This window comes from Macaca nemestrina, chromosome 11 (genome assembly GCF_043159975.1).
Source record: "Macaca nemestrina isolate mMacNem1 chromosome 11, mMacNem.hap1, whole genome shotgun sequence".
Taxonomy (NCBI): domain Eukaryota; kingdom Metazoa; phylum Chordata; class Mammalia; order Primates; family Cercopithecidae; genus Macaca; species Macaca nemestrina.
The window spans coordinates 137,183,288-137,199,427 of record NC_092135.1 but is presented as its reverse complement, the minus strand read 5'-3'; the positions used below and the strand labels follow the sequence as shown (position 1 = coordinate 137,199,427).

General features: G+C 58.2%; 1 protein-coding gene across 17 annotated transcripts in view; it reads left to right on the top strand.

The window, feature by feature from the left end:
* Positions 1–16,140, top strand: part of LOC105473807 (histone deacetylase 4) — a 354,143-nt gene that overhangs the window by 276,023 nt on the left and 61,980 nt on the right. For all 17 annotated transcript variants that reach the window (XM_071073705.1, XM_011727858.2, XM_011727860.3 and 14 more), the window contains 3 exons: positions 6,013–6,270; positions 9,614–9,800; positions 13,148–13,281. In XM_071073705.1, the coding sequence (XP_070929806.1) occupies positions 6,013–6,270; positions 9,614–9,800; positions 13,148–13,281 (579 nt within the window). The remainder of the gene's footprint in view (positions 1–6,012; positions 6,271–9,613; positions 9,801–13,147; positions 13,282–16,140) is intronic.

Below are 16,140 nucleotides of genomic sequence, written 5' to 3'. Positions count from 1 at the left end.
TTTAGGTTTGGAATTTAAAGCTGGACATGGTGGCTCACACCTGTAATCCCAGCGCTTTGGGAGGCCAAGGTGGGTGGATCACTTTGACTCAGGAGTTCAAGACCAGCCTGGGCAACGTGGTGAAATCCCTTCTCTACAAAAATTAGCCAGGCAAGGTGGTGCGTGCTTGTAGTCCCAGCTACTCGGGAGGCTGGGGTGGGAGGATTGCCTAAGCCCTGGTGACAGAGGTTTCAGTGAGCCCAGATTGCATGACTGCACTCCAGCCTGAGCAACAGAGCAAGACCCTGTCTCAAAAAAAAAAAGAAAAGAAAAGAAATTTAAAGGAAAGCATCAGAAGTAGTCCTGGAGCTTCTCTGTCCACTGAGTCCTCCCTGGGCCGCCTCCTTTAAAAAGCAAACAGGCAAACCCTTTTCCTCTCTCAGCCTGGCTTCCTGGGAGTGGCCGTTTGCTGCAGGAACCCCTCCCCTCCACCCTCAGCTGCTTTGTCCCCCACCCCACCCTAAAGAAGGGACCTGCCTCTGTGTCCCCCACAGGGTTGCTGCCCTCCATCACTTTTATCCACTTTAGAATGGCCCCTGGGCTGCTAAAGAAAGGCAGGCACACCATTTCTGGTCATTGCTGGGATGGGGCAGCCCCACAGGGTCCCCTCTAAGGTCCTAGCCTTCCTCCCCCACCCCTCCCCCTATTTCCCTTCCGCATCCCCCCATTTCCCTCCCCCACCATCCCCCATTTTCCTCCCCCACCCTTCCTCCTTCTCCCTTTGCCCTTTCCTGGCGTGGCACCCACTCTTCTGCTGGTCCTCTGGTCTCCTCTCCTTGTCTGTGTGTGTCTATGCCTATGTGTATTTATGTATCTGTGTATCTCTCTCTTCATGTGTATATGTATCTGTATGTCTGTGTGTGTATCTGTGCACCTGTCTATGGTTCTGTGTGTGTGTGTGTGTCTCTGTGTGTGTGTCTGTGTGTGCCTCTGCATGTATGTGTATCTGTGTGCGTATGTATCTGCGTGTGAGCCTCTATGACCTCCCTGCCTCCCGACACCCTAACACTGGTCCCCTGAGGCCTCATCCCTGTTTCTTTGGCTCCCCAGCTCTGCGTAGCACCTCTGTGCTCCCAGCTTTGACTTTGTTCCACCTTCTTACTGCTCCAGTCCTGATCTGTCTCCCAAATCACAGACTTGAATCTGCACTTTCTTGCTGGATTTCTACGGGCCCCACTGGATGATGGGATTCAGCCTCTCTGGGCTGCCCTCTACCCACCTTCCCTCCCCAGGCAAACGTGTCCTCTGTGGTGACCCTTCTCTGGTGCTTGGCCAGGAGTCCTGGTGTCTCCTGCTCACTCTCCTGTCCCCACTGACGCTGGACCCAGCCTCTGTGCCAGCCTCTGCCCAGCCCTGCTGCCCCTGTGCAGTCGCTTCTCTGCAGGCATTCCCCTGCCCTCATGCTGACTCATTAGCACCTTCCTGTGTCGCAGGCAGGACCATGCACCCCTCGGAGGGACCCACAGCCTCTCCTGCCCGTCCACTGATGAGCAAAGCCCACATTGTGAGGAGCCCTCTGAGGCCCTGAACACCTCCTCAGCCCTGAGCTCCCATCCCCACATCCTCAGCCCTGAGCTCCGGTCCGCACGTCCTCAGCCCTGAGCTCCCGTCCCCATGCCCTCAGCCCTGAGCTCCCATCCCTGTGCCTTCAGTCATGAGCTCTGGTTCCCACGTCCTCAGCCCTGAGCTCCCGTCCCTGCACCCTCAGCCCTGAGCTCCGGTCCGCACGTCCTCAGCCCTGAGCTCCTGTCCCCATACCCTCAGCCCTGAGCTCCGGTCCCCACGTCCTCAGCCCTGAGCTCCCATCCCTGTGCCCTCAGCCCTGAGCTCTGGTCCCCACATCCTCAGCCCTGAGCTCCCATCCCCGCACCCTCACCCCTGAGCTCCGGTCCCCGTGTCCTCAGCCTGTGGTCTGAGGCCCTGTCTCCTCATCCTTAGACTGTTGCTTTTCCTTCCACGCCTGCAGCCTCCAGGACATTCTTGCTTCCTGAAGGCCCGTCCTGGCTACTGCTCTCCCTCCTCCCTAATCCCTCCTGCTCCTCATCCAGGGTATTGTCCTCAGTGCTCTGTGCCACCTTCTTAGGGAATTGTTCTGCGTTCAGATTCTTTGTTCTTTGCTCTCCCTCCAGTGCACGGAGTAATAAGGGCCCCACTCTCAAGAAACCTCCCATGCGCCACTCAGTCAGTCTCATCTCATTACCCATCAGACTGCGCCGGGCCCTGGGGGAGCTGCGGGAACTGAGCGCGTGGGTGACCTCTTGATGAGTGTCCTGAAAGCCAAGCCTTGGATGCCATCTTTGAGGTCCCCTGTGAAACAGCGCAGCTTCACCCAGCACACCTGGTGCCCCTGCTCACAATGACCGCGGTCCCACCGGGCTCCCTGTTCTCCCTGCCCTCACAGGGCCTCTCAGGCTCTCAGTGTGCAGGAAGAAGATGGGATTGAGAAATCACAAGCGATCCCAGACCTCAAAATCATCAAGTGAAACGAGTGTTGAAACATAGGCTTTTCTTGTGAACCGCTGAGAAACCTGTCAGAGCAAATGGGGACAATGTTGGCAGATTCCTTACTTGTTTCTCCGCAGCTTTATGAAGCTAACTGAAAACAATCGCCTGTATTTACAGCATACGGCGTGATTTGATTCTTGTATGCATTGTGAAATGATTGCCACACGGGACCTCATTCATGCCCCCGTGCCCTCACGGGGCTCTCATTGTGTCTGTGGTGAGGTCCGTGAGTATCAGGGCCACCAAGCTGAGCATCAGGCCCTAGAACTTATTCCCCTCCCAATGGCACCCTCACCCGTGGACAGCACGTTCCTGTTCCTGCCGCGCGGCCACCCACTGCTCCACGCTCGTCCCTGCGGGTCTGGCTTTCTGAAACGGAGTTCCTTACGTGCCACGCCGCCCACCGGTTCCCGCACTGCCGATGGCCGGCCCTCCCTGACACTGCGCTGCCTGCACCCTGGCTGGACCTGGCTCCCTTTCCCTGTACCAGGTCAAAACCTCTTCTGAAGACAAGCTGCCTTCGGTTTAGAGATAAACAATGGATCCATGTTTTCTTCACTTGGCTCTTACTGCCATACTTTCAAGTGCTCTTATAAAGAAAGTTAAGGGATGATCACGTAAAACAAACCCCCCCCCCACCTAATCTAAAGGCTCTGATGTTCCACAGTGAGGCACAGCAGGGGCTCCGGAGGCTGAAAACTCACTATGTTGTGTGTGTGTGTCTGCATCTCAGACCTGCTGCGTGGGGACCGGTGTTGTCTGATACGGCTGACCCCTGGAAGCAAGCGGACACTGAGTGCCCACCGATCTGTCCCCCGTAGTTCAGGCAGCCCGAGAGGCCGCCTCGAGTGAGTGTGGGGCAGCACGCAGGGTTCTGAGGGTGTTTAAATACAAGGGCTCGGGGGATTTCAGGTGTCAGGCTTCCTTGCGCAGCTCAGTTTCCTTCTGGAAACAGTCAGATGTGGTGCTGAGATCCATCCTCCATGCACTGCAGCTCCTCTCTCTGCCGGGAACTTGGCTTGTCCCACCGTCCCTCAAATCTGCCCTTCAGCCTGTTCCCCACAGGGGCAGATGAATTGCGCATCCAGAGAGACCCCTCGATTTGGGGCTTTGGGATTGTGGGACGTTCTTTCACAGTCTGCAAAGGAGCGCCACTCAGTCAGTGCCTTCTTCTGAGAAACTGCGCCCTTCCTAGTCTAACTCCAGACCCCCACCTCCTCTCCTGAGCCTTTTTATGCCAGTTCCCACGTCCCTCTCTCCCCTCTTGCTCTCATCTCCAGCCTTTGCTCCGCTCACATTCATCCCTCTTCTGGCTCCCTTGCCCAAGCAGCTCCATTGCCCAAAACCAAGGAGTTGTCCTGGCCACCCTCTCTTCCCTCTCCATATGCAATCTGTCCCTGGGCCTGGAGCTGCTTCCTTTTTGCTGTCACAGAAACCTGTCCTTTCTCCCATGCCTTAGCCAGACGTGGAGCCGGCCTCACCCTTTCAACCTCTGGCCCGCCTGCCTGCCGCAGGGCATGTGTCTAAAACATGCACCTGCTTGTCTTCAGCCCAGAGTGCCCTTCCCACAGCCCCACCTCGTCTCCGGCACCCTGCGTCCCTGCTCTCTGGCCTTCCACGCTGTAGCCCTGCTGACTCCTCACAGCTCCCGGAGAGCACTGAAGTCAGCCTTACACCCCGTTCCACTTTGCCCCACTACCTGGACGCCCCTTGCATTTGCCCCGTCCTTTTAGTGAATGTGCAATGAGTAATGCCTGTGCCACATGGATGAGTCAGAAGGGGTCCCTACCCCCCTGGGAACTGCAGACTGCAGGAAAGATGGATACATGAATGGCAACCACAGGAAAGCCAGAGGACGGCGGGGGACTGGAGGAGGGCACATTGCACTATCAGGAAGATCAGCTGACCCTTCCTGGAAAAGGTGGCATGCACAGGAGGCCCACAGAGCCTCTCGCAGTGGCCGAGGAAGGAAGAGAGGCAGTGGGCTGGAGGCGAGTGTGGCACGAGGGACGCAGAGCCGGCAGTGCGGTGGGGAGCAGGGTGGCAGGGAGAGAGAGAGGGAGGCTGCAGGGGCGACATGGTCAATTGATGGAAGGGCTCTGCAGCAGAGGCAGGATGGCGGAAGAGCACTTGGGGGGTGTTCAGCAGGGGAGTGACCGGGTCCACCGGCCCGTGTGAAAGCGCACCCTCACTGCTACATGAAGAAGATTGCAGAGAGTTGACGCTGGAGGTGGGGGCTTCCCGGGGGCCATGCTGCCATCCAGGCAGGAGAGGCCAGGTGGGACCAAAGCAGGAAAGGCAGGAGGTCGAGGCTGGAGAGAAGCAGCACCGTCCAGAGGCGTTTCTCATGAGCAGTGCGCGGGCAGTGCTTGGCGGACGGAAGTAGGAGTTTGGGGTGTGACTGGACAGCTGGCCAGAGAGAGGTTCCAATAGCCAAGAGTGGGTCCTAGAGAAGGGAAAGGCTTGGGAGGGGCTCTCTGCGTTCGGCATTGGGCCTGCTGTGCTGGCCTGTGAGGTCCGACAGGAAAAGAGGTCAGGGAGCATCTAGGGAGTCCCACAGGAGGGAGGATGCCACGGTTCTTGGGGCCCCATAGTGGGGCAGGTCATGCAGGACCCGTGGAATCCTGCAAGAAGGGAGGTCATGGTGTCCCTGAGATCCTGCAGAAGGGGAGGCCATGGCATCCCTGGGATTCAGCAGGAGGGGAGCTCATGGCACGTCAGTGGGATCCCACAGGAAGGGAGGTCACAGAGTGTCCATGGTATCCCAGGAGGGAGGCCGTGGCATCCCTGGGATTCAGCAGGAGAGGAGGTCATGGCACGTCAATGGGATCCCATAAGAAGGGAGGTCACGGAGCGTCCATAGTATTCCAGGAGGGAGGCCATGACATCCCTAGGATTCAGCAGGAAGGGAGGTCCTGGAGTGTTCCCAGGATCCGGCAGGAGGGAGGTCATGGCACATCAGTGGGACCCTGCAGGAGGGGAGGCCGTAGCGTGTCAGTGGGCTCAGGCAGTGAGCATTGTGGACGTCGATGTCTTCTGCTGGGTGGGTGGTGGCTGTTTCTCTCAGCAGTTGTGGCTATGAGGTCAGCATTGGCCTCTCCTTCACACTCAGGCTCCCCTCTGCAGACTCGGTTGACACCTGCGGCTTCTTTTCTGTTTCTCGGTGCCTGACGCAGAAGAGGTGCTTAGTAAACCCCAAATGTTAGTCAGCCTCCTTCCCTGGGCCAGGTCACCTTGACCCCGGGCTGGGGTCCTGATGGGCATTATTTTCTCAGCACCGTGGATAGCGCCCAAGTGCCTGTTGTGCGGGAAGATGAAGGCGCCTGCTGGCCTGTGGCAGGGCGATAAGATGCCTTGAGTCCCTGATTGTCTGCCCCAGAGGGGGGTGGTTGGCAGCATCCCTCCTCCTGTCTGATGAGCTCAGAGGCCCCGGCTCTCTGTGCTTCATGTATTTCCTCTGCCTTGCAGATCATCCCGAAACCAAGCGAGCCGGCCCGGCAGCCGGAGAGTCACCCAGAGGAGACGGAGGAGGAGCTCCGTGAGCACCAGGCTCTGCTGGACGAGCCCTACCTGGACCGGCTGCCGGCGCAGAAGGAGGCGCACGCACCAGCTGGCGTGCAGGTGAAGCAGGAGCCCATTGAGAGCGATGACGAAGAGGCAGAGCCCCCTCGGGAGGTGGAGCCGGGCCAGCGCCAGCCCAGTGAGCAGGAGCTGCTCTTCAGACAGGTGACTACAGGCAGGGAGGGCACCAGCAGGCTGGCACGCACAGCCACCCTCGGTCCCCGGGCGGCATCTTCTGTGTGGTGATCACGGGAGCTGCAGGGCATCCTTGTGCTGTCGCTGTCCAGTGTCTCACCCGTCTTGTCCTGGCCAGTGAGGGAGGTTGATGTGGCTTCTGTTTTGTCCCAGCTGTTCCTAGGGATTCGAGATGTTTGCCCACTGCGGGTGGCTACGTAACTGCTTTCCAGCCATGCACAGGCCCCAGAGAATGGGTTTCCTTCCTGTTTGTAGGCTGTAAATGATCACAGCATCCACGTGTTAGTGAGATACAGCATGCTTTTTAAAGAAGTGAAGGAAATAGAGGTATTAATTGATCAAAAAGACAGGCAGGGTCTGATCAGAAGTCAAGACCTTTTGTGGCCCAGTGGTGCTAATGAGCAGCCCTGCAGATCCAGACAAGACGGGTACGATCGTGGCACCCAGAGCCAGTAAGGCTTCAGGGCACTGACACCCAGTAACCAAATGCACAGGAGCCTGATGAAGAAGGCCAGTGAATGATTGGTTAATTTCCAGTGAAACATAAAACTTCTGAGTCAACAGAAATACCTGAGGCATTTGGGCAGCCAGCTGGAGCCCCGTATCTGCAGCCAGAGTGTCCTCAGAAAGGTGGCTTCCTCCCTATAGGCAGGAAGCGAGCCTGAGGAACCACAGCTGTAGGATTTGATTCTGTCCTCCAGCAGCAGAGCTGCTGCCTCGGCTGCAGGAGCCACTGGATCATTCCCTCTCTTGTCTCTGGACTCCATGCTGGCCGTGCCACTGAGCACCTCCCCAGCTTCCTGACTGCCAGCTGTGTGGCCAGAGCTGCATCTCTACCCCCAGCAGCACCCTGGAAGCCAGGAGCAGGACGCCCTGCAGTAAACTGTTCCCTTTAATTCTCAGCTGCAGGTCTTGGCACCGAATGAATCAGTGTGGGGCCTTGTACCTGGAGCACCTAGACCCAAGCCTGCCGCACGGGGGGTCAGGTCTCAGTGGTCTCCAGAGGCTTCTGGGCCAGGAGCCCTTCTCTACCAAGCTTCCCCCGGCGGCGGGCATTGGGTGCTGTTTCTCCTTTTTGTTCAGAGGGCGGCCTCTCTCTAATTTCTGGGCCGTCTTAATTAGCACCCCGGGCACTAAACACTACACAGCCCAGCAGCCTGGCAAAGACAGAGAGAGAAAGCCCCGGGCCTCTCTGGCGCACACACGGTGCTTCGTGGCGAACACTCATCCACAGGTCCCGTCTGACAGGCCCAGGTTTGGGGCCTCTTCCTGTGGTCGGGCCTTGAAAGTCGATGAAGGTCTGAAATTCAGTGTGCTGTTATTATGCGGATAAGAAGTGGGAAACTATTTACATTAATAATTTTTAGGACTAGTTTCTCATAGATCGGCGTTCACTTTGAAAAAAGAGGCTTGTTATATTCCAAGCGTGAGATGATGATTAGAAACAATTTCTGTTCTCTCTGGAGAGTAATAGGCAGAACTCCTTATCAGGGAAACTTGGTAGTACACGGAGCAATTTGCCGAGGTAAACCTAAGGCGGGGCACCTTCCAGCCGGTGTCCGGGAGGATTGCTTATTAACCGCTTAACCACGTGGGGCCCACAGCAATCCCAGCTGAATTTGGTTAGCCGCAGACTGGGGGCCTGTGGGTACTGGCTCCTACTCCAGCTCCTGCTCCAGCTCCTCCGCCTGTCTCGGGGCTCCCCTCTTCTCTGCTCCCTCCTGGCTCTGATTCCTTTTTTTTTTTTTTTTTGAGACGTCTCACTCTGTTGCCCAGGCTAGAGTGCAGTGGTGCCATCTTGGCTCACTGCAGCCTCCATCTTCTGGGTTCAAGTGATTCTTCCCCCTCAGCCTCCCGAGTAGCTGGGACTACAGGCACCTGCCATCATGCCTGGCTAATTTTTTTTTTTTTTTTTTTTTTTTTTTTTTTTTTGGTAAAGACAAGGTTTCACCATTTTGGCCAGGCTGGTCTCGAACTCCTTACTTCAGGTGATCTACCCGCCTCGGCCTCCCAAAGTGCTGGGATTACAGGCGTGAGCCACCTGGCCTGATTCCTAAAGACAGGACAGATCAGAGCCTGGCCAGGCAGCTCTGGCTTCCCCCAGTGCTGGCAGCACAGGGCTGGACTCCGCCTCTCATACAGGAGCTGAGATGTAGGTACCTGGTTTTCCACGTTCACAGGATTTGTTCATCAAAACTAAGACAGGATTGGCGCAGAGCTCCCAGCGAGGAGGCGCCCGGCTTTCTTTGTGCCTCGGCTTGGGTGGCAGGTCGCTGTGCTCTCCCTCAGCTGCTGTCTGGGGAGAGGCTAGGCAGCTGTGGCCTCATCTCTGCCCTGCTTCCTCCACTCCACTCTGCCTCGTATGAGGGTGTGCACCTCAGCCTGTTCCCAGAATCCCTTGGGGTGTCCCAGGCCCCTGACTAAGTGGCCTCCCTACACAGAGCCCAGCCCAGCCCCATCTCATCAGAGAGGCACATCCCCACCAGCAGGCCTGCTCCAGGCTCCAAGGGTCCTGGGTGCCTGGAAGCTGATGGGCTGTTTCTGCTTTTAGCCTGCATGAGGATGTGTGGAATGTGAGACCAGGGAGGGGAGCGGCTGCAAATGAAGCCGAGCTAGCACTTCCAAGTCTGAGAATCAAGGGTGCTTTCTCACCCAAGTTTAGTGTGCAGATTCAGTGCTGTTGGTCAAAACTAAGACCCACAAACCCAACAAGGGGGCGAGGCTTCATGCCCACCCTCTGTACGTGTGTGGTGTGGCAGAGTGAGTGCTTTGGTCCCCGTGTGTGGTGTGGCAGAGTGGGTGCTCTGGTCCCCACATCTGCATGGCCTTCGCGTATCTCCCAGTGGAACCAGCGAGGGCCAGGCTGCCGCCCCAGCAAGAGCCTCTCTCCACACCTGCCAGGCCCCACTCCCCTGCACCTGGTCCAGGCTGCTCCTGGCTCAGTACCTCCTCAGAGAAGCCCTCGTTGATACCCCATACTGTCTAGGCCTCCCTGGGACCCCGTGACTCAGCCTGTGTTATCCTGTTGATGAAGCCCATGGCAGGATCCCATGTGGACAACCTGCTTTCCCTAGAAAGAGCCACATCCTGGGAGACAGAGCCCGTGCTGGCCTCATTCTCGGCTCTGGGCCCACTCAGGCTTCAGGGCACTCACAGGGAAGGCCTCTCCACGCAGCTGGCCTCCCAGCATCCTTGTGGCCCGTGTATGGCCTGTGCATGGATGGGAGACTTGCAAGAGAGGGCAGCCCCTAGCCCTGCAGCCCAGCCGTGGGAGGTGCCTGCAGCCGCCAACATGGCCGTTTCTTCCCCGCAGCAAGCCCTCCTGCTGGAGCAGCAGCGGATCCACCAGCTGAGGAACTACCAGGCGTCCATGGAGGCTGCCGGCATCCCCGTGTCCTTCGGCAGCCACAGGCCTCTGTCCCGGGCGCAGTCCTCACCGGCATCTGCCACCTTTCCGGTGTCTGTGCAGGAGCCCCCCACCAAGCCGAGGTTCACGACAGGTAACAGATGGCCTTTGTGCAGCCTGAGGATGTGACGCGGGCCACAGTGGGCACAGACCGGGGCGGGGGGTACTCCGGGCCCAGCTCTGCAGAGGCTGAGGGGCTGGGCAGGCACGAGGGCGGGAACCACACAGGCCTCTCATGGAGGCCCTCTCCCTGCCCCACGCCCTACACCCTCAGTTCTGTTATTCTGGGGGCCTGTCATGGGCTCACTTGCCCACCTTTCCTGTCCCAGAGACCCATGGTCTCCTCCAAGAACAGTCCACAGCCCATGCCCGTGGGGCCATGAGAGCCTACAGCTTCTGGTCCGGCTTAGGAATCACGAGCCCACACTTCTCCACTTACTCCCTCATACTTCACCCACGTCCACAGCGTTGACTCTGAGGCTCCAGTGGCAGGACTGTGAATGGCTGGTGGGGGGCCATGATTACACGAGAGCAGAGCCCGGGACCCCTGGGACATGCTGCGGGAGCCACACATCTTCTGTCTGTGCCATCCCTCGTACCATCCTCACCCCAGGGAGGTGACCTGCCCGCAGGGGTCCTTGGTTTTCCCTGCACGGTACCCCACCAGAAGTCAGGAAGCAAGCGAGGTGTCCACCATGGCTGAGGAGGCAGGCGGGGCTGGGCCCTGGACTCGTCTGCCTGGAGCTGCCTGGAGTCAGGGAGGAGACTGCTGTCCCGGGCCGCCCCGCCGCCCAGCCACCCCTGCAGGGGAGAGGCGGGAAGGAGGGCTGGCTTCTGGCAGGGCTTGCCTCTGAGACAAGCACGGAGGCAGGAGAGCTCTTCATATTGTTTTGATCTAATATTTCTTGTTAATGACGCACTAAGAAAAAAGTTCTGTAAATACAGCATGGCTTCATTCTTCAGATAATTCTCATCACATGGCTTAGTGTTCTGCAGTCTGCAAAGTTCTCACTCTCAGGTCTTAGAAGGATGCTATTCATATTCAGAGAAAAATTTCCATAGTAGTAATCCAGCAAGTAAAATGCTGCTTCTCAGAAAGAAAAGCAGAAAGAAAACTGTGGAAGGTCACAGAAGCAGCCAGATGGCCCACTCCACAAGTCCTCGGCAGGTGACTGCAATAAGTGTGTTCTTGAAAGAATGCAGCTCAGACAAGGGGGACCCCAGTCACCGCCACCAAGGCGGGAATTCGCCCACTAAGCTGGCCCACCGTGACTGGTCCCAGGAGAATTCCAGGGAGTCCCACTTCGTTGTTGTCCTTTCTTAGTTTGTCTTCATTACTTTTTAAACAAATTTATAAAACAGTATGTGTTCATTGTAAAGAAACAAACATGATAGAAACCCACAGGAAATACCATTTGCCCGTAATCCCGCTCCCCAGTGGTGGCAGGTTGTTAGTATTTGGTTTAAATCTTCCAGATCTATTTCTGTGCATAGCCAGATGGACAGATAGACACAAACATAATTTGTTTCACAGAGACGGGACTCTGTTGTGTCTGATGCTTTCTGTTAGTACCTCACACTCTCAGCCATCTTCCTGTGTCCGTGCACAGCGACGCAGCACGTTCCTTTAGCCACGTAGTCTCCTGGCTGGCTCTGCCACCCTCAGCTGTGTGGGTTTTGCCGCTTCTCCATCTCTGCGCTCCAGCTTTTCTGTCTGTAAAGGCAGTAAAGCGGGTGTCTGCCTCATAGGTTCCAGCCGTGTGCTTAGTAAATATTAGCACATGTGACCTTATCATCATGATTCCACTGAAAGGGGCCGTCCCCATTCCTCGTATCCATGAGCAACTGGTTGTTTCTGCACACACACCTGTGTATTTCATGGCACCGTGTCCGTCATTGCCTATGTGTCTGTGTTGCCATTACAAACTCCCGAGCACACCCATGCCCACACACAGTGTACTGATTGTGAGTCCTAGATTCGTTGACTCCTGTAAGCCTGCACCTACCCTGTTGCTTTTTTTTTTCTTTTAACCAGAAGTCCTGTCCCCCAGCACTGTTTTGCAAGTACCCCCAAAATTCCTCAAGTGCAGGAGACTGACTCCTGTTAGTCTGACTCACAAGAGGCTGAGCCAGGAAGTATGGCAACTAATATGCACCAAGAGTATCCTGTAGCTGGACCCTGCAAACACTGGACCACCTTGAATCTCAGCTCCTCTTGGCTGGGGATGCTGCCTCTGTTCCCAGTAATGGGAACATATGTGGGGAGGACCGCATCCTGGGCCAGCACACTGAAGCGCTAGAGCGGGTCCGTCTGGGCAGCTTGCCCAGGCTCTTCACCAAGTGCCCCGCCCTTATCCACCTGGGTGAACCCACATTAGCATAGGTGCCCCTGGGTAGTGACCTGCCTGCTGAAGGCATCCATTCACCCAGTCTGGCCTTCCCTTTGTTAAGTCCTGGGAGACCAGGTGTGTGAGGCACAGACACATCCCAGCAGGGCCTCGGGGCAGCCCTCCTGCCAGATGTCACCAGGCCTTGTGAAAAGGGGCCGTGGTAGAGCTGTGTCCCGGAGAGCCACCTGGCCTTCCCTCCCATTTGTAGCCTCTGCAGACAGGCCAGGTACTCTCCCCTTCACAGCAGCCCCACATGTACTGAGACAGGGTGGCATCCAACACGGGTTCAGGCACATCGCCTTTCCTACTACAGAGCCCCAGGCTGCCAGCCCACTTGGTTCTGGGGCTCCCACCAGGAGCCTCTCCTGTGGCTGCTGCACCCGGGTGCCCGTCTGTGCTGAGTTCAGTGCTGTGGGGAGCACATGGCTGGCCTCTGTTCACAGTCAGAGGTTAAGTAGACCTGTGTACACAGGTTTTGCGTGTGTTTTCTAGCACACGTGTTCCAGTCGCTCTGGAAGTTTCTAAAAGCAGGGCCTGAATCTGGTGTTTCTTTGGAATCTCAAGTACCTTGGACAGTTCTCTGCCCAGCAGAACTGGAGTTAGAGGTTGGTCCAGGACCAGGCAGACTTTGAGGGTAGGGGGCTAGAGTCGCCTCCTTCTGGAAATCAGCACCATCCTCCCCAGCATGAGTCCCACATGGAGCTCACCCCTGCAAGGTGCAGCCACCCAGGGCGGGCCTTCTCGTCACTGTTCTCTCCTCAACCTGCTGCAGCAGGGCAGCTGCGTGCGTCCCTGCCCGGGTCCTGGGGCGCTGCTGTGAGCATGAGTGACAGGCAGGCCTTCCCGCCTGCCTGGCCTCTGCATTCGTCCACGTCCTCTGGGCCTGGCCAGTCGAGGGGTCTTGGCGAACATGGTATTTTTTAAAGGACCATCCCAGCCTCCGTCTCCTTCTAGGGAAGTGTGGTCCTGCCACCGCCCGGGGCAGCCAGCTAGTGGGTGGTTGGCTTGCCCCTGGATGTGCGCTGATCTTGGCCCCTCTGCCTTGCCCCAGGCCTCGTGTATGACACGCTGATGCTGAAGCACCAGTGCACCTGCGGGAGCAGCAGCAGCCACCCCGAGCACGCCGGGAGGATCCAGAGCATCTGGTCCCGCCTGCAGGAGACAGGCCTCCGGGGCAAATGCGAGGTAATGGCAGCCGGGGCAGCTGGGCAGCTGCGGCTTTGGACACTACTAGAGGGGACCCTCATGGGCCTGCTTGATTCAGGGCATTGGCTTTGCAGGTGGTTCTTTGGGCTTACAGACCCAGGGGAAGGGCCATGAGCATCTTCACTATCTGCCTCTTGGGCAGGCAGCCATCTGCTGAGAAGCCTGGAGCTGTCTCCGTGGAGTCCCGGGCAGGAAGCTGCTGCCTCTGTCTGTGCCCTTTTCTGACGTTTCACTCCCACCTCTCACCTAGCAGGCTCCTCCCGAGGTCCAGGGCTGCCGCTCCCTGCCTCCGGGTCACTTCCCCGAGGAAGCCAGTTCCCACCACGCTCCCCCTGGGCGGCCAGGAAGGAGCCACGGGGAGATCTGATTATATCTCAGATCAGGCCTGTTGGCTTTTTGTTAAAATAATTTTCTCTTTTTTTAAGATTTTGAAAGCTTCTTCGAGAACACAGGGAGACCTCAGGCCCTTGGGGCCCTCCTCAGAGTTAAGGTGCTGGCGAGGCAGTAGGTCGTGAAGGGAATGGAGCTGCAGGCTGGGCCCTGGCCTGGTTTGAATTCAGCTCCCTTACACAGCTGAGTCACATGAGGAGGCTTAAGGGATGCTGCAGCTCTGGCTGGGCCTCAGTTTCCCTGGCCACCAGGCGATGGCAGCGGCCTCACTTGTTCTCATACAAGCAGGGCCCAGCCCCACCTCCTGATAGGAGCCAGAGCCCTGCCCTGAACCTGGCTGCAGTGGACTCCCACGCCCAAGGAGGTGAGAAGGATCAGCCAATTAACGCTGGAGGACAGGACGGTGAGGCTGTCCCAGCTGGTGCGCTTTACCCTGGAGGCAGCTGTCACAGGGGATCTCGAGCTCTTCGGCCGGGAGGAGGGTGTGGGCAGGCCCTGCTGATAGTGCAGGCAGGAAGAGAAGGGACTCCCATCTGGGAACTGGTGACCTTGGACAAATTTCCATTTCTTTGTCTGTAGAGAGGGGCTGGCGACACTGTGCAGGATCACACAAGGCGCCACCCCTGCCAGGACCCACCAGTAGGGACCTGCTGTGTCCCCTCCCCACACCAGGATTCCCACCACCCTACAATAGCTCACAGGGTGGACAGGAACCTCCACACCCACCCCTTCAACAGCCCTGGGCACCCAACAGCCCAGGGCCCAAGTGGCCGTGGCAGAGATGAGTGAGCACATGGAGCTGGCGTGGCGTGGCCTTTCTACGTGGGCACGGAGAGCCTCCAGTCTCCTGGCTTAGTTTCTGCAGGATTCCGCTCTGCAGGTTCACCTACCCCTCCTTTAGAAGCTGGGATATTTGGGAACTTAAGCCAATCTGTGCTTCATCTTACCCCCGTTTCCTTTACCAGTTTTATTGGTGATACATGATTCTCGGGGGAATTCTCCAAAAGTCAGGCCCAGGACCCTCTCCTGCAGTGCCCTCTGGGAGGAGGGAGGCGGGGAGGAGCCACTGCAGAGGCTCTTGGCACCTGCTTCAGGGATCCGGTCGGGATGGCTGTGCCACTGGAGGGCAGCATTGCCCAGCGGACACTGGCTTCGGGAAACTCCTCCTTCCCCACGTCCATTCCCTCCACAGGACCAGACAGTTGTCCTGCTGCCCCTTCCGGGGACTGCCCAAGGCCCCCTGAGGCTTCCAGAGCTCCATGATCTGCTTCCCTGTCCCTCCCCTACGTGTGCCCCCACCCTCAGGGGGAGTCCCCTGAGGCCAGGGGATTGGGAGAGGGTCTCTCGGCCAGAAAAGCAAAGCAAATGCGAGCAAGGGAGGAGTGAGAAAGCAAAGACCTTGGAAGAAACAGCCCCCTCCTCTGCCCGCCCTCGGCTCCTCTGCCCACCCTCGGCTCCTCTGCCCGCCCTCGGCTCGTCTGCCCGCCCTCGGCTCCTCTGCCCACCCTCGGCCCCTCTGCCCGCCCTCGGCTCCTCTGCTTGCCCTCGGCACCGTGGGTGAAGGTGCCAGCCACAACTGGGCCAAGGGCTGGCAGAGGGTCCCCAGGTGTTGGGGCTGTGGGACAAGACCTGAGCCTGGCAGGATCTCAGGGAGAGGAGAGCTGGGGAAGACGGGTGACTGGGGGACAGCCACAGAGGCCGTGGAGGCCGTGCTCCCTGGACGGTGGTGCCTTGTTCCCACACGTGGGGCAGCTCTCCAGTGCGGGTGCCCCCCAGGTTCAGAGCGAGCGATGTGCTAACTCAGCCTAGGGGGACGTGACGTCACCCACCAGGCTTTCAGTGCCAGCCAGCCAGGGGTCACTGGCCTCCTGAGATGGCTGAGCAGAGGGGCCATGGGTATGGGGCATGGTTCGCTAAGTGGGTACCTGATAGAAGAAGATGGGGTGGATGGGGCTGTGACTTCCCCAGTCCACAGACCACGTGGAGGCCACAGCAAGACTGAAGCCCAGGCCGGAGGGCAGGGCCTCGCAGGGCAGGGCCTCACGGTCAGCATCCCTCCTGTGGGTAGATGACTGCCTGGAGGCCTGGGGAGTGAGGCCCTCCCCTCACACTGCTTCGTGTGGTGAGGAGGGATGGGAGTGGGCTGGGAGATCTCTGTGAGCTTGGGACCGTGTCAATGCTGGCAGGCCGGCCCAGCAAGACGTGGCCCCCGGTCCAGCTGTCTCGCTCCCTGCCTCACTCCAGAGCAGCCGGGCAGGCCTCGGGAAGCTGCCTCACACATTCTGAGCAGTCGGGGGGTCCTCTGAGTACAGCCACGTGTGTGTGCGAGCCCCACCCTCCTGCAGAGGCTTCCTGGGAGCCAGAGCAGCTCCTGGCCAATTCACGTGCCCAGCTTGGTTTGTCCTGCCTCCAGGCATGGCGTCAGGAAGGAGAGGAGAAGGGAGTAGG